This window comes from Ranitomeya variabilis, chromosome 1 (genome assembly GCF_051348905.1).
Source record: "Ranitomeya variabilis isolate aRanVar5 chromosome 1, aRanVar5.hap1, whole genome shotgun sequence".
Taxonomy (NCBI): domain Eukaryota; kingdom Metazoa; phylum Chordata; class Amphibia; order Anura; family Dendrobatidae; genus Ranitomeya; species Ranitomeya variabilis.
The window spans coordinates 788978577-788997568 of record NC_135232.1 but is presented as its reverse complement, the minus strand read 5'-3'; the positions used below and the strand labels follow the sequence as shown (position 1 = coordinate 788997568).

The 18992-nt window shown below is 41.6% G+C and overlaps 1 protein-coding gene across 1 annotated transcript in view; it reads left to right on the top strand.

The window, feature by feature from the left end:
* LOC143784564 (beta-1,4-galactosyltransferase 1-like) overlaps nucleotides 1–18992 on the top strand; it is a 356101-nt gene that overhangs the window by 136138 nt on the left and 200971 nt on the right. The window contains exon 3 of the mRNA XM_077272989.1: nucleotides 17981–18216. Coding sequence (XP_077129104.1) covers nucleotides 17981–18216 — 236 coding nt within the window. The remainder of the gene's footprint in view (nucleotides 1–17980; nucleotides 18217–18992) is intronic.

The following is an 18992-nucleotide window of genomic DNA, read 5'->3' as shown; positions in this document are numbered from 1 at the left end:
ACTGCATGGCCTCCCATCCCCCACCTGCATTTGCAGTGCCCCAGAGTCCTGGTCGTTGCAGTACTGGAGCTTCGCCGCTAAGGGGGGCTATGGTACGTCTGATGGCACTGAAGGAGTTCATCTGACCAGGTATCACAGACACCAATACATTTCACAGTCTGGCCTTCAGGGGGAGCTAAGGGTACTATACATTAGGCCACTCCTCACAATCTGGTAAAACTGGGGGTTGGATAGGAAGTTAGAAGAGAAAGCTGACTGGGTTGGAACCAGGCAACACCTTGTGGCAGAAGGTGTTGTAGGGGAAGATTCAGAGGGGTCCCTGTCAGGGGTGGGATCCTGACAGAGGCCTAGCAACCAGAGAGAACGTTACAGGACCGCGCCTGCACGATATAGCGGCGGTACCCCAAGAAAGGATAAGAAGCGAGGTATATTGTGCTGAGTGAGAAACGAGATCAACGCAACAAGGAGAATACCAGTAGGAGTCGTGCTGTAAGACGAGGCAACATCCTACTGAGGCACATAACCGGTGGCCGGAACGCCGAGGAAGTATAGAGCTCCAAGCCAAACTTCAAACCTACGGCAGGACAGTCAGTTATAGGTGGGCTGTCTCACCCAATTGACCTAGGAAGACACAGGGGGGTAACAACAGGAGTGGGGCGACGCTAGAGTCCCGGAAGAGCTCCGAGCCTCCCCGTCATACGGGTGCGTCCTAACCATAAGATCTGGGGGACGTGGAAGAACATCAGAATCGAGTTGTGAGGGAACACGAGAAACAGACACAACAGTTGTGAGGACTATCCCGTGGTGCTCAGCAGGGAAGGACTACAACACACAAGCGCTAGAAGGTAGGCACAGATTTCCACCTGCAAAGGGAACTCTGGAGGTGCCATCGGACCGGCCGGACTTGCGCAACCTGGTTAACCGTATTCCGGATTGAGGACCCTGAAGCCTTCAGTAAAGAGGTAAAGAGACTGCAACCTGGTGTCCTCGTTATTTACTGCGACCGGCACTTCACCGCACCATAACATCATCACCATACCCACACCTTTTATTTGGGCGCCCCTCAGCAGGGTCACGGACCGGGTCTAGCCACCGTGACAACCCCAGAACAGAGACTCAGAGGCCCGGTACCGGGTACCCCTCGGTCCTGCGACAGTGGGGGCGCTACACATTACTCTCAAACTCACTTCTCTGGGCCTTGTTGTGACTTCTCTCTGCTGCCAGCTCCATGCTGTGTGCCTCATGTCTGCTGTTTGCTCTGTGCATGCTCTGTCTGTGTGCATAGGGGGGCGGCGCCGGCAACTCCTGTTTCTTATAGAGACTCTGTGCACCTTGCTAAGGTGTCCCTGGCCAATCGCTATGAGGCTCCCTGTATTTAAGACATCCCCACCCATTAGTGGGGGCCTGTGCAACTTACTTCCTCAGTCAGTTCTTAGCTGCTGAGGTGCCATGCCCTGTCTCGCTTACTCTCATGTCCGCCACCCAAGAGGGCGTTGTACCCTGGTCTGTTTTCTGTGTATCCACCCAGCGGGGCTTCGTACCCTGGCCTATGTCTGCCACCCAGAGGGGCGTCGTACCCTGGCTTATGTCTATGTCTCTGTGCCTAGTCTCGTTCCTGACTCTTAGTCTAGTCCCATTCCTGTGTCCGTATATATCCCTGTCTTGGTTTGTTTTTCTGCTGTGAGTACTCTGTGTCTTGCTTTGCCCTGCTCTGCCCTCTGTGTCTTGCTTTGCTCTGCTTTTGGCTCCGCTCTCTGCAACCTTGCTTTGCTCCTTGCTCTGCATTCTGTGATCTTGCTCTGCACTCTGTGTTTTTGCTCAGCTCTCAGCTCTGCACTCTGTGGCTTTGCTCTCAGCTCTGCTCTCTGTAGCTTTGCTCTGTACTCTGACTTTGCTGTGCACTCTGTGGCCCTGCTCTGCAGCTCCGCTCAACTCTCGCTCTGCGGCTCCGCTTCTTGTGGTTCTACTTTGCTCCGTTCCTTGTGGTTCTGTCAGGACTCTGAACATTTTTTATTACCTTTTGTGCATTACTGCCCTTTTCCAAGATGGCGTCTTTGGTCTCATGTGCACTGTGTCTTCCTGCTATAAAACTCCACCCCAGCCTTCAGTCTGTGCTAGAGTATTCTGCCTTGCATCCAGCTCCAGACCCTGGTGACTCCCTTACTATATACCTGCTCCTGTAACCTGTGGGGTGATCCTGCTACCCTGCTCTGAGTTCCTGCTGCATACACCAGTTCCAGTAATCCTCCTTCATCTGCTGCTTGTGTCTACTTCCATCTGCATTTGCTGGACATGTAAGCTGTTTTCTGCTCTGCAAGAACCTGAGACTATTACCCAGGCCTCCCTGGTTGAGCTAAGATATTATTTGAACTGCCTTATAAGCATATCTATCTGTGTTTTGGACTAAGCAAGGACTTATTCGTGTCAAGTATCCTCAAGAATAATTGTGCTTCATAGACTTTCTGCATGATTGCATTTTCCTCTGAAGGTTCCTATAGACTGCTAAGCTGCGTTTAATATTTACACCAAGTGTTGTGGACTTGAGTTTCTCTCTGCACCTGTTTGAATCACCGTGTGATAATATAGACTTTACCACTTATAAAACTGTGTCCTGTAGTTGTCTTGTTCCATGCAAAGAGTCTCCTGAGTTATCCCTTACAATTATTACAGGTTCTACCTGGCTCCGCCTCCAGAATTTGGCTCCGCCTCCTGCGTTTCTGCACATGGCTCTGCCTCCAGCTCTTGGCTCCGCCTCCTGCGTTTCCGCACTTGGCTTCACCTCCAACTCTTGGCTCCGCCTCCTGCTTTTCTGCACTTGGCTCTGCCTCCTGCGTTTCTGCACTTGGCTCCGCCTCCTGCGTTTCTGCACTTGGCTCCGCCTCCTATTCTTGGATCCACCTCCTGCATTTCTGTTCTTGGCTCTAGCTCCTGTGCTTTCGCTCTGCATCCGCTCTTGTGGTCTTTCTCTACCTATTATATAGTCCTCCTGTCTGAACAGGTTCTTACCTGTTTTACATACCTGCCTGCAGACCGGTCCCTACCGGTTCTTCCAGTGTACCAGTCTTGTCCGCCTGTCCTTCCAGAAAGTCAGCCGTACCTGCCTGCCTACCAGAGATCCAGCCGTGTCCGCCTGCCTGCCATTGTCTCTGTTGTACCCGTCTGTCTGCCTGTGTCCCAGCTGTGCCCGCCTGTCTGCCAGAGTGCCAGCCGTGCCCGCTTGCCTGTCTATGTTCCGTTCCCCGGTGGGATCAGCAGCCACAGCCAGACACCACTCTGGAGTGGTACCTGGTAGCTTCCTATTGCACAAGTCTGACCTCACCATCGGAGGCTCCAGCGAACACCTAGGAAGCTACTTAGTTACGCCCCTTCCAGGGAAGTTTGGTCTGTGGTCCAGTGGGGCCACACCCCCGCACGCCAGCGTCAACCAGTCTCAGCACGTGCGTGACAGGTATACATAATAAAAACAAGTACAATAATCTTAAACAATACAAGTCATAACTGGTACAGGAGGAGAGAGGACCCTGCCCGTGAAGGCTCACAATCTACAAGGGATGGGTGAGAATACAGTAGGTGAGGATAGAGCTGGTCGTGCAGTGGTTTGGTCGATCGGTGGTTACTGCAGGTTGTAGGGTTGTCGGAAGAGGTGGGTCTTCAGGCTCTTTTTGAAGGTTTCGATGGTAGGCGAGAGTCTGATGTGTTGTGGTAGAGGGTTCCAGAGTAAGGGTGATACGCGAGAGAAATCTTGTATACGATTGTGGGAAGAGGAGATAAGAGGGGAGTATAAAAGGAGATCTTGTGAGGATCGGAGGTTGCGTGTAGGAAAGTACCGGGAGACGAGGTCACAGATGTATGGAGGAGACAGGTTGTGGATGGCTTTGTATGTCATGGTTAGGGTTTTGTACTGGAGTTTCTGGGCAATGGGGAGCCAGTGAAGGGATTGACAGAGGGGAGAGGCCGGGGAATAGCGGGGGGACAGGTGGATTAGTCGGACAGCAGAGTTCAGAATAGATTGGAGGGGTGCGAGAGTGTTAGAGGGGAGGCCACAGAGCAGGAGGTTGCAGTAGTCAAGGCAAGAGATGATGAGGGCATGGACTAGGGTTTTTGTAGATTCTTGGTTGAGGAATGTACGGATTTGTGAAATATTTTTGAGTTGAAGTCGGCAGGAAGTGGAAAGGGCTTGGATATGTGGTTGGAAGGAGAGATCAGCGTCAAGGATTACCCTGAGGCAGCGAGCTTGTGGGACTGGGGAGAGTGGACAGCCGTTTACTGTAATGGATAGGTTCATTGGGGGGGTCACGTGAGATGGGGGAAAGATGATGAATTCTGTTTTGTCCATGTTAAGTTTCAGAAATCTAGCAGAGAAAAAGGATGAAATAGCGGATGGACATTGAGGGATTCTGGTTAGTAGGGAGGTGATATCTGGTCCAGAGATGTAGATCTGTGTGTCATCAGCATAGAGGTGATACTGAAAGCCATGAGATTCTATGAGCTATCCTAGGCCAAAGGTGTAGATGGAGAAGAGCAGGGGCCTAGGACTGAACCTTGTGGGACTCCGACAGATAGGGGGGCGAGGTGAGGAGGTGGTGTGTGAGTGGGAGATGCTGAATGTCCGGTCTGTTAGGTATGATGAGATCCAGGATAGGGCCAAGTCTGGGTTAGGGTTGGGATGAAGACTCAGAGGTTTTCTTTGCAGCATGAGATGGTTCATTGTCATGCATGAAGATGATTTTGCTCCTGAAGGCACTTTTCTGCTTTTTATACCATGGAAGAAAGTCGTCAGTCAGAAACTCTATATACTTTGGAGAGGTCATTTTCACACCTTCAGGAACCTTAAAGGGCCCTACCAGCTGTTTTCCCATGATTTCTGCCCAAAACATGACTCCTCCACCTCCTTGCTGATATCGCAGCCTTGTTGGGACATGGTGGCCATCCACCAACCATCCACTACTCCATCCATGTGGACATCCAGGGTTGCTCGACACTCATCAGTAAACAAGACTGTTTGAAAATTAGTCTTCATGTACTGTATGTCTGGGCACACTGGAACCGTTTCTGCTTGTGAACACTTTTTAGGGGTGGCTGAATAGTAGGTTTATGCACCACAGCAAGCCTATGAAGGATCCTACACCTTGAGGTTCGAGGGACTCCAGAGGCACCAGCAGCTTCAAATAACTGTTTGCTGCTTTGTAATGTAATGTAAATTGTAATTTTGACAGCTGCTCTCTTAATCCAATTAATTTGTCTGGCAGAAACCTTCCTCATTATGCCTTTTTCTGCTTGAACTCTGTCTGTGCTTTGTTTCAGTCACAAGTCTCTTCACAGTTTGATGATCACTCTTAAGTTTTCGTGAAATATCTAATGTTTTCATACCTTGCCCAAGGCATTGCACTATTTGATGCTTTTCGGCAGCAGAGAGATCCTTTTTCTTTCCCATGTTACTTGAAACCTGTGGCCTGCTTAATAATGTGGAACTTCATTTTTAGGTAGTTTTCCTTTAATTAGAATCACATGTGTTTAAGATTAATTTCAGTGATCCATTGAGCCCTGAGACACAATACCATCCATGCATTTAATTGAAAAACAAAACAATTAAATCTTCATGATACTTAAATCCAATTTGCATAATAATTTGGAACACACTGTAGTCATGTTGTGCCTACAAATTTATGTTTGAATTAAGCACCATCTAGTGGTTGAACACTATAATAGCACTTTTGTTTCTTTTGATATTGGTTTATTTTTCTAAGCAGGATATTCCTGAAAAAAATCTGATTTTGACCACTATCAGCATTTACAATGGAATTAGAGATAATTAACATTGTATATCTAGCTGCTACTTATTGACCATTTAAACCGGTACCTCCCATTCCAGCACCTTTTTCTGAAACTTTAAGTGTTTCTATCTTTTCATTCAGTAAATGTTAAGTTTTTATAACTTTAAAACTATTGTTGGTCACTTCTATTGTGTATCTGGTCACTATATCAAGAGGAAAACCGTTTTTGAGTATTTGCTTATATGAAGTACAGCCCACGCTTTATGGGCATACTGGATACTTATGGAAAACCTATGTTATTTAATATAGTAGGCGATGGTGTAGTTTTAGTGTCATGCATTGATCCCACATTATTACTGACTGTCCCACGTTTGTGGTGTCTTCATTTGCCTGCTGTTGCTACTGCTGCTGATGTTACAATTTTTTGAAATGTGGAGACTCCAAGTTGGATTTCCATCTAGTGGGTTGCTTGTAGTGTAAGGTGTGTCAGAGACCCATTATACTATTTCTACTCTGGGGAAATTGATGCCACTTTAGTGGTTTCTGCCCCTAATTTTTTGAAATGTGGAGACTCCAAGTTGGGTCTCCATCTGGTGGGTTGCCTGTAGTAGATGTCAGAAGCCTATTATATTGTTTCTACTCTATGGAAATTGATGCCACTTTAGTGGTGTGTGACAATCATTTTTTGAAATGTGGAGACTTCAAGTTGGGTCTACATACATCTGCTGGATTGCCTGTAGTAGAAGGTGTGTCAAAGGTCTATTATGCTGTTTCTACTCTGTGGAAATTGATGCCACTTTTGTGGTGTGTGACATTAATTTTTTAAAATATGGAGACTACAAGTAGGGTTGTAAGGGGCTCTAAAGACTGGTACACATCCCTACCTCTTTAAGCACGTCCCAATTCTCGATGTAATTAAAGTGTAACTGCACTATGTCAATGTGATTCCATTTTGCTATGTGAATGATTTATATTACTGTATATACTGTTATGTTCTTGTGTGCTGCTATATGTATTTATTGTGTTTTGCATAGTTGTCTAGGGACAGTGCATTACCAAGTATAGACCACTAGAGAGGGCAACATTAGTACTTAATAGAAGGATAGGAATAGATCATAAATAGTTAATATAGGAGGAGTTAACTGGGGTAAGGCAGGGACAGTTTCCTGGTTAGATTCAGAAGGGCTAGGGAGCCCATACAGCTCGGGTGGGCTTTAGAGCCCGAGCTACCCAGTACCTCTGTAATGTTCGAAGTTAGGAACCCAGCCATATGGGGCCCAGTGGGCCAAAATTACAGCCTTAGCATTATATGGGACCATTAAATATTGTATGGAGCATTTTATGGCACCCATTATGCTGAATGGAGCAATATATGGGGCCATTATATACTGTATGGAGCAATATATGGGATCCATTATACTGTATTGAGCATTATATGGGACAATTATACTGTATAAAGCATTATATTGGGCCCATTATACTGTATAGAAGCAATATATGGGGTCATTATACTGTATAACACAATATATGGAGCCATCATATACTGTATGGAGCAATTTGTGGGGCCCATTATATTGTATGTAGCAATTTTTACCATTAAAATGTTTGTTTTTTTTAACACCAATATTTTAATTTTTAAATAAATCTAATAGGAAACAAAGGACCTCACAGTTTGCTGTGCAATTTCTCCTTAGTGCACCAATACCCTACATATAATTGAGAAATAATTTTCAGGCACAGTGGAAAGCTGAGAAGGGAAGGAGCAGAACCCATTTTACAAACTACACCTCTCAATGAATTCATCTAGGGTTGCAGTGATCATACTGACGCCATGGGTGTGTCAAAGAATTTTATACCCTTGTGAAGCAAAGAAAAAATAATTATAATTTTACCACAAAAATTTAGTTTTAGACACATTGTGAAATAGGTAAAAATTACATCAAAATGTGTCACACAATTTTTGATGAACATGGCAATACCTTATATGTGGCTGTAGACACTGTTTAGCCACACAGAGAGACTCGAAAGGACGGAGCGCTATTTGCCTCTTTTTAAAACAAATTATCGTAGAATAGGTTACAGACTCCATATACACGGCCCTTAAGTGCCAAAACAGCAGAACCCCCCCCACCCCTTAAGTGACCCAATTTTGGAAACACACCCCTCCGGGAATTTATCTACAGGTGTTGTGTCAATTTTGACTTCATGGATATTTTCGAGGAACAAGCAGAAGTGGATAATGGCCAGTGAAAATTGCAAATTGGCCATTATAGTGCCCAGTACATTGCAGTGCCCATACATTATGCCCAGCTTATGCTTCTGGAGACACGCACCTGTAAATTAGGCGGGCTCTAGTCGCTATAGAAATGCCAAACCTGTGGACACTAAATGTAGTTTAGGCATGTTGTGTGGCTCAAAAGGGAAAAGGACATTTGGAAACACAGAATTTGCTGTATTTCTTTTGGAGGGGTGAGCAGCAATAATGCTTTTCCAGAGCCTTTGTGCTACCAGTAATGTGGATGCCCCCTATATTTGTGTTAACAGATGAAGGACCTGAGTGGGGTCTTGCTTTTTCTGTGGATTGAGTTCAAGCTTTTATTGGGAGCATTTTACATAACATTTTGGATGACATGTGACATGTATGTTCTGCTCTATTCTGAGCACTTTACATTGGGGTTTTCATCTAAATCTCCGAAAGAGGCAATTCACATGAGGTGTCCATTCACTATAATGAGGCAGTAGAGTTACACAGAAGCCCGGTGTAAGCGCTCCACATAGAGAACAGGATAGGTGTGAGCCGATCCTACTAAAATGTTAACAAAGCACTACACGTATGCCAGCCATACTAATAATGGCATTGGCTGGCACATGCGCACTGCTATATTGACATTGTAGTAAAATTCTGCAATGAAATAGGGCAGAGTCAACGCGTGCCCATCCTGTGTTTTTTGGCTCCATTTTGGGTGTGCGAATTCGCATACAGTGTCTTCAATAAAATGGCGCTGTAGTCTGGTATATGGTTTGCAAATCTCAATAGAGAGGTAACCAAAAGTGATAATCAAAAGGGATTTAGCTTCCAACTAATGTTCTTTTACATTGAAACATCTGAGTATTTTTAAGTAACTTGGAGAGGGCAATGATCAGATAGTGTCCTGGTAAGATATTCAAGGTTACTTACGTAAGGAAGAATTAGTTCATTTCCAAATGCCATATCAATTCTAGAAAGAGTAGAGTATGTAGAAGAGCAAAAGGAGTATTGCCTAACTTCTGGATATCTCCTTCTCCATATGTCAAACAGAGCTACCTCCGTCAAGAGTTGTCCAAACCCAGAAATAGAGCCACCCCCAGGTTGTCATTTAACCAACATTTATTTAATATCGTATCAATTATATTATTAAAGTTGCCTATGATCAAAATTGGAGTATTGATATACTCTCTCACAAAATTTAGAATTTTATCAGAGAAAGGCGGTGGAATATACAGTATATCCCAATGAGAATAATGGGTTGATTATGGATTTTACACAGGAGACATATATATTGGTCTTCAAGGTCTATATCTTCTTTTAGTGCAGCAAAGGGGATATTTCTGCATATTGGCAAACTAATTCCTCTTGCGTGTAAAAACTATATGGCATCATAAGAATATCCAATCAAGCTTTACTTCCCATGAGACTCAGTTTATCATTTGTTAAATGGGTTTCTTGTAGAATATACAGTGTATAGCTGTTGAGAAATGTTTAAGATATTGGAATATAGCCTTTCGCTTAATAACACGAGATACACCTCTAACATTCCAACTAATTATAGATAATTTCGTAGCCATAATACCAAATTGTGCCCAACAAGGATCCAGTCTAGAACAATCAAGAGATTCGGCAGGTTTTATGCAGTTCCTTCTCATTGAGGTCTAACCATTTAAGGGCCTCCTTTGTGTCTTCAAAATAATAAGTGTCAAAGGCAACTGTCATGATCCGGGTCGGAGTTTGCTTTCTGTTTCTCCTACTCCGGCTTGGTCATGGTGGGGTTAACTATTTCTGCCTCTCTTTGATTTGGCAGTGGCTATTTCTTGGTGCTCTTGCTGGCAGCTCATCTCTGTGATAGTTTTGGGCTTGCTGGGGCTGCTAACCTGTTAAACCCCAGTGTTCCTTTTGCCTCTGACCTCCCTTACCGGTGCCTGACCTGTCTCCTGTACCTGACCTAGTGTGACTCTGGTGTGAATCCCCTCCGTGTTTGACTCAGCTTGAACTCTGACTTCATCTCCTCTCTCCCGTCTTTGCTACCACACGACTGTCCGGCTTTTGACCTACTGGCTTACTCTGACTCCGTTCTTTGTCTCACATCTCCGGTACCATTGCTCCTGGCTGGTTCTGACCCTCAGCTTATATTTGACTATGAGTTCTGTTTTCCCCCTTAAACTCTACGCTTACCGACCGTTAGTGACTTGGCTCATTTTGACCACTCTCTGTCACCACCTGGTGGCATGGTGCAGCATGCCCTGGCTGTGGTGTGGCAAGCGCAACCTTTTTTTCTCTCACCCACTTCCCCTAGTGGAGTGTGCACATACCTAAATTGCTGCAGTTTGACAGTAACAGCTCTAAACCTGGCTGAAAAGATCATGGAGTAGGATATTCCCACGTCTCGTAAGAGTTTCTTAATTTCTGTTTATCAATCTTTCCTCTTTTGTACCTCAATAGAATAGTCTGGAAAAAGAGAAATTTTACATCCATTAATGGTGAGATCTTGATGGTCTCTTGGCAGCCGCAAGATTGTATTTCTAGCACTGAAATGGAGAACTTTGGATAGAATCTGCCTCGGTGGTCTTCCTGGTGGGAGTGGGCGAGTTTTTTCCATTTTCTATGGCAGAAATGCATTTTCAGTGTTCTAGAGTAATCATTCTTGGTAAATCATGGTGCAACCTTTATCGTTTTTCAACTTATATGCTTTTTTTTGGTTGGCACCTATTCACACTAGCTTGGATGTGCTGGTCTTTTTCTATTTGTAATTGTTAATTAAGACAATATTCACTGCAAAACCTCACTGCAAAACCTTCTACAATTTGCAACATGGATTAAAAAACATAAAAAACATATGGTAAGCAGCATATATTCGTTAGTTTCTGTGATGTTACTATCAATCTTAGAATCCAAAGATTTCACATTTTGAGAAAAAAAATTCTGTAAGTTTCAGGTTAAAAGTGGTCTAGGTTTGAAAGTAGAAATCTATGCACTCATTCAGCTTTAGTGTCACTGAGTTTGGACATAGTGTTTGGATGCTTTCTACAACAGAAAAGCTATAAAATGTAATTATTTATATTTCAAGGATAATATATTATAGTTATGATTGAAACAATAAAGAGGTCACTGTGACTTTGAGTATGGCTTTTGACCCAATACCTTTTCAGTGGCAGTATTGTTCAGACAATATTCACTGCAAAGCCTTCTGACCTTTATACAGTGCACAATAGTGATAAAAAAATATATACACACACAAAAAATCTAGTAAATCGTATGTATTTAAAAATGTACGTGGTATTATCAATAAATCAAATGATTTCACATTTTTAGAAATGTGAATAGGATTTTGCAACATTATTTTTACAGAACTCAGAAATTATCAGTGTGGATTTTTCTTAATTCCTCAGCATGCTCCTACTGACGCAGATTTGTTATGGATTTTCTATGTCTTTCACCATCGACAATGCAATTTTATCATGGAGGTGTTTATAAAAAATATGCATAAACAGATATGCACTTCTGCATTTAAAGCGGCTTCTGCTCCCATATAACACCCTTGATTAAGAAGGTATTTTTGTTTTTAATATATTTTCATTTTATTTCTAACAGCAGGTCCTTTCATCGTTGAAGAAAATAAGAGTGTTACTCTTGTGGATATAACGTCAAAAAATTCATATTTGCAAGAGGGAGGAAGAGGAAAGCCTCTTCGCTGTATTTCTTTTGGAGGGTTGAGCAGCAATAGTGCTTTTCCAGAGCCTTTGTGCTACCAGTAATGTGGATGCCCCCTATATTTGCGTTAACAGATGAAGGACCTGAGTGTGGACTTGCTTTTTCCATGGATTGAGTTGAAGCTTTTATTGGGAGCATTTTACATAACATTTTGGATGACATGTATGTTATGCTCTATTCTGAGCACTTTACATTGTGGTTTTCATCTAAATCTCCGAATTAGGTGATTCACATGAGGTGTCCATTCACTATAATGAGGCAGCAGAGTTACTCTGGCCTCTGTTCAGCAGTGTTCTTTTCAGAGGTGCTCAAAACAGTGGCTGACCATGCTTTTTTATGCACGCCTAAAAGATTTACAAGGTTGGATCACATGCCAGACAGGGTCCACAGTGTCTCCATCTGCCTTATTATAGGAAATCTTCCACCAGGGGTTCTCATCTGAATCATGTATTTTAGAGATTTACACAGAAGCCCGGTGTAAGCGCTCCACATAGAGAACAGGATAGGTGTGAGCCGATCCTACTAAAATGTTAACAAAGCACTACACGTATGCCAGCCATACTAATAATGGCAATGGCTGGCACATGCGCAGTGCTATGTTGACATTGTAGTAAAATTCTGCAATGAAATAGGGCAGAGTCAATGCGTGCGCATCCTGCGTTTTTCGGCTCCATTTTGTGTGTGCGAATTCGCATACAGTGTCTTCAATAAAATGGTGCCGTAGTGTGGTATATGGTTTGCAAATCTCAATAGGGAGGTAACCAAAAGTGATAACCAAAAAGATAACCAAAAGAGATTTAGCTTCCAACTAATGGTCTTTTACATTGAATCATCTAAGAATTTTAAAGTAACTTGGAGAGGGCAGTGTCCCGGTAAGATATTCAAGGTTACTTGCGTAAGGAAGAATTAGTTCATTTCCCAATGCCATATCAATTCTAGAAAGAGTAGAGTATGTAGAAGAGCAAAAGGAGTATTGCCTAACTTCTGGATATCTCCTTCTCCATATGTCAAACAGAGCTACCTCCATCAAGAGTTGTCCAAACCCAGAAATAGAGCCACGTCCAGGTTATCATTTAACCGACATTTGTATAACATCGTATCGATTATATTATTAAAGTTGCCTATGTTCAAAATTGGAGTATTGATATACTCTCCCACAAAATTTAGAATTTTATCAGAGAAAGGAGGTGGAATATACTGTATATCCCAATGAGAATAATGGGTTGGTTATGGATTTTACACAGGAGACATATTTATGGGTCTTTATGGTCTATATCTTCTTTTAGCGCAACAAAGGGGATATTTCTACATATTGGCAAACTAATTCCTCTTGCGTGTAAAGACTATATGGAATCATAAGAATATCCAATCAAGCTTTACTTCCCATGAGACTCAGTTTATCATTTGTTAAATGGGTTTCTTGTAGAATATACAGTATATTGCTGTTGAGAAATGTTTAAGATATTGGAATATAGCCTTTCGCTTAATAACACGAGATACACCTCTAACATTCCAACTAATTATAGATAATTTCGTAGCCATAATACCAAATTGTGCCCAACAAGGATCCAGTCTAGAACAATCAAGAGATTCGTCAGGTTTTATGCAGTTCCTTCTCAATGAGGTCTAACCATTTAAGGGCCTCCTTTGTGTCTTCAAAATAATGAGTGTCAAAGGCAACTGTCATGATCCGGGTCGGTGTTTGCTTTCTGTTTCTCCTACTCCGTCCTGGTCATGGCGGGGTTAACTATTTCTGCCTCTCTTTGATTTGGCAGTGGCTATTTCTTGGTGCTCTTGCTGGCAGCTTGTCTCAGTGATAGTTTTGGGCTTGCTGGGGCTGCTAACCTGTTAAATCTCAGTGTTCCTTTTGCCTTTGACCTCCCGTATCAGTGCCTGACCTGTCTCCTGTACCTGACCTAGTGTGACTCTGGTGTGAATCCCCTCCATGTTTGACTCAGCTTGAACTCTGACTTCATCTCCTGTCTCCCGTCTTTGCTACCACACGACTGTCCGGCTTTTGACCTACTGGCTTACTCTGACTCCGTTCTTTGTCTCACATCTCCGGTACCATTGCTCCTGGCTGGTTCTGACCCTCGGCTTGTATTTGACTATGAGTTCTGTTTTCCCCCTTAAACCATACGCTTACCGACCGTTAGTGACTTGGCTCATTTTGACCACTCTCTGTCACCACCTGGTTGCATGGTGCAGCATGCACTGGCTGTGGTGTGGCAAGTGCAACCTTTTTTTTCTCTCACCCACTCCCCCTAGTGGAGTGTGCACATACCTGCATTGCTGCAGTGTGACAGTAACAGCTCTAAACCTGGCTGAAAAGATCATGGAGTAGGATATTCCCACGTCTCGTAAGAGTTTCTTAATTTCTGTGTATCGATCTTTCCTCTTTTGTACCTCAATAGAATAGTCTGGAAAAAGAGAAATTTTACTTCCATTAATGGTGAGATCTTGATGGTCTCCTGCCAGCCGCAAGACTGTATTTCTAACACTGAAATGGAGAACTTTGGATAGAATCTGCCTCGGTGGTCTTCCTGGTGGGAGTGGGCGAGTTTTTCCCATTTTTCTATGGCAGTAATGCATTTTCAATGTTCTAGAGTAATCATTCTTGGTAAATCATGGTGCAACCTTTATCGTTTTTCAACTTATATGCTTTTTTTGGTTGGCACCTGTTCACACTAGCTTGGATGTGCAGGTCTTTTTTTATTTGTAACTGTTAATTAAGACAATATTCACTGCAAAACCTTCTACAATTTACAACATGGATTAAAAAACAGAAAAAACATATGGTAAGCAGCATATATTCGTTAGTTTCTGTGATGTTACTATCAATCTTAGAATCCAAAGATTTCACATTTTGAGAAAAAAAATTCTGTAAATTTCAGGTTAAAAATGGTCTAGGTTTGAAAGTAGGGATCTCTGCACTCCTTCAGCTTTAGTGTCACTGAGTTTTGACATAGTGTTTGGATGCTTTCTACAACAGAAAAGCTATAAAATGTAATTATTTATATTTCAAGGATAATATATTATAGTTATGATTGAAACAATAAAGAGGTCACTGTGACTTTGAGTATGGCTTTTGACCCAATACCTTTTCAGTGGCAGTATTGTTCAGACAATATTCACTGCAAAGCCTTCTGATCTTTATACATTGTACAATAGTGATTAAAAAAAATATACACACACATAAAAAATCTAGTAAATCGTATGTATTTAAAAATGTACGTGGTATTATCAATAAATCAAATGATTTCACATTTTTAGAAATGTGAATAGGATTTTGCAACATTATTTTTACAGAACTCAGAAATTATCAGTGTGGATTTTTCTTAAATCCTCAGCGTGCTCCTACTGACGCAGATTTGTCATGGATTTTCTATGTCTTTCACCATCGACAATGCAATTTTATCATGGAGGTGTTTATAAAAAATATGCATAAACAGATATGCACTTCTGCATTTTAAAGCGGCTTCTGCTCAAATATAACACCCTTGATTAACCCTAGAACACATGACATTAAAAATATACATATTAACGTATTGGGGGCCTTTTAGGCTCACATGCACATAATGTAGAAAAACACACTTGAGTAACTTTCACAAGTTTATTTCAAAATTGCTCAATAAAATATGAATAGTGGACAAAATTTTTATTATAATTTTTCACAGAAAATACCAAAAAATCTTTTTTTCCCAAATTTCACACAAAGACATGAAAACACACAAATACGCATAGAAATCTATAGCAAACTAGCTGCAGCTACATTTTTATTCTAATTTTCTTTTCTATTATATTAGTCTTCCAAACAATTCTGACATGTTATTTTTTCAGAAGAGTGTTCTTTGCAAACAGTTTCCTTACAAGTGGAACAATATCGCTCAGTTTTCCTCTCTATGTTTCTTGGACACATGAAACAACGCTTTCGTTTTCTTTCTCCTGGCTCTGGAATAATCTGAAACTGTACGCCACACCGTTTCACTGCTTCTTTAGTTTGCTTTGGCAAGCATTTCAAGTCGCTTCGCTCTACAAGTTCATGACAAAGGTCCTTCAAGAATATGCGTCTCCTGTCCTTCCTCTGTGCATGAAATTCCGAATGAGTTTCTGTATAAATAATGAATGAATTTAGGGCTGCTACATCAAGCATATTTGAAAATAGTACTACAGGCCATCGTTTTGTTTGCCTCTTACACGAATATTCTCCCACCATCTCATCCATTTTATCTACACCTCCTTTTGTTGTATTGTAATGCAGGATGATTTCTGGTTTCAATTTTTTGTCATTGCTGTCAACACTGCAATCGTGATGCATGGTACTGAGTAAAATTACAGATTTCTCCTTCTTCGCCTTGTAAGATACCAAAGTCGCTTTGTTATTGAATCCAAAGACACTCTCATAAAGTGCTCGCTGACGATTGTGTTTCAGTGCTTCTGGAATTTCTCGTCTGTTTTGCTTTATAGTACCAACAAGTGTAATAGCTTTTGCAAGCAGAAAATTGCCTAGTTCAACATTGGTGAAATAATTGTCCATGGTAATGTTTGTACCTGAATTGAATATTGGAACAGCAAGAGTTTTGACTATTTCAGACCCCAGATCCTTCTGTACTGGTGCACCAACCTCTTTGCCACAGTAGATTACGCCATTTATGCCATAATAATTTGCAGAATAACACATCCAGAAGATTTTTATTCCATACTTGGCTGGCTTGCTGGGCATGTATTGTATGAACTTGCAGCGTCCTCTGAACGGTACAAGTTGCTCATCTACAGTAACATTAGTACTAGGATTGTAAAGTTTTGTGCAATTTTTGATAAATATGTTCCAGATATAACTGATAGGGGCTAATTTGTCTGTTTCAAACCTCGCTGCACGAGTTCGCTTATCATCAAAGCGAATGATTCTTCTAATTTCCTCATATCTGCCCACTGACATTGTCGCCTTATAGTGTGGATCAGAAAGTGGGTCCAGAAATAATTCTCATATTGGGGCATCATACGATTTTTGACTCCCTGCCAGCAGCAAAAGTCCAATATATGCATAAAGTTCCTCTTTTGAGATATTTTTCCAGGACTTATTTTTTGCAGAAGCGATACGTCTTCCTTCTAGGTTTGAACATAATAGGACCTCTTCTGCAATATTGTCAGAAAAATAAGTACAGAATACATCTTTAGGGGTAAAGTAACTGGGACTTCCCACAGCTCCTTGAGCCTGTCTCACAATATTGTGTGTTGGAGTACGTCCGACTAATGTAGGATTACTGTCCCAAAAAACATTTGTTTTGGATGTTCTGCTTATCACTTCTTGAGGATCCACTAGATTCACTTCTTCTTCATCAGAAGAATCAGTGGATGAGGATGTTTGATTAGCTGGTGGCAGATATTCTTCATCAGACAAAGATCACTTTCATCATCGCTTTGAAACATAATCGCTTCAATCTCTTGGTCAGTCAGACACTTGGAGGAAGAGTGTGCCATTGCTGACTAGATGTTAGCAAACTAAAAGAAAAAACAATGAACAGAATCAGGGTTGTCCACTCTTTGCTTGTGTGTGACACACTGTAAGTGTAATGTCCCCCCTTCTTCCTCTCACCCTCAGCAGCTCTTACCTTTTATACTTTTAGGTGGTGTACAATTCTCTGGATTTTTGTGGCTCACAAGCTCTAGCCTTTGCAAGCTTCTTAGAAACAGAAACTGAAAATGAATCAGAGTTCCTCTCAACAGCTTATCTTATCACAGGTCCTTCAGCAATTAGCTCAGTGTATACTGTCCTCAGTACTCTATTCACAGCTCATTACTGTGTTCCGAAGGACCTGAGGTGATGTCATGGCCTTATCACTCCCTCCAAAAATCACATGACATCCTCACATGTTATTACCCACCCCCTGGCCCCTCCACCAGCATTACTGAGTGCAAATAAAGTAACTTGAGACACAAACACTATTGAGAACATGATAAAAATAGCGGGGGCCTAAAAGGCCCCCAATTCGTACAGATGTAGTTTTCACCAAACAAGCATTGTTACACCATAATGCCTATGAAAAAAATTATATGAACAACTGGATATTATCAATAACGACATACTTGAGGAATACCTGGAGTTTCAAAATTCTAACTAAAGTAATTTTGCAGATAATAGCAAAAATGTAACCATGGGGGCCTAAAAGGCCCCCAATATGCGTTCTAGGGTTAAGAAGGTATTTTTGTTTTTAATATATTTTCATTTTATTTCTAACAGCAGGTCCTTTCATCGTTGAACTAAATAAGAGTGTTACTCTTGTGGATATAACGTCAAAAAATTCATATTTGCAAGAGGGAGGAAGAGGAAAGCCTCAGTTTTGCAAGGCACAACAGAAAATTGCAATAATTATTCCTTTTCGTGAGCGAGAACCACATCTTAAAATATGGTTGTATTATATGCTTCCATTTTTTCAAAAACAACAAGGAGATTTTGGAATATATATTGTGGAGCAGGTAACACTAATTTACTGTTCTTACTAAAAGTGACAATGCAATGATTTTTATTGTTTTTGCTACATAGCCTAAGGTGCACTAATATTAAAGAATAGTGTGGAAGCTCTGTATATGCTTTATACTGTACATACAGGTGCTTCTCGCAAAATTAGAATATCATCAAAAAGTTAATTTATTTCAGTTCTTCAATACCAAAAGTGAAACATATATTATATAGAGTCATCATTACACAGAGTGATCTATTTCAAGTGTTTATTTCTGTTAATGTTGATGATTATGGCTTACAGCCAATGAAAGCCCAAAAGTTATTATCTCAGTAAATTAGAATAATTAACAAAAAACACCTGCAAAGGCTTCCTAAGTTTCCTGACGAAGCCGACGCGAAACGCGCTTTGGGGCTACGGTGTTGACCATTTTGATGCAATGCAATGGGTAAGAGCTTGGAGGTGGGAATGATTGGTATATTATGAACTTAGAGCTTCAGAGAAGGGATAAGTTATTACTTACATGGAATACTATGCCCCTATGTGTGTCTGCCCAAACATGCACTATGCAGTTTATTGTTACTCGGCTATGGTATCATGAGAAGTTCACATTGTTCTGTCTGCGCTACTTTAGTTCCCCTCGCAGAAATGGTTTGTTATTTTCTGTTTTTCTGATTTAAATTTTTGTATATATTCTCTGTGAATTACTGTACAATAAAATGTACAACTTTTTAATGAATATGGACGTGTACTCCATCGTTTTTGGCATATGGATCTAGGTTTTGGGAGTGT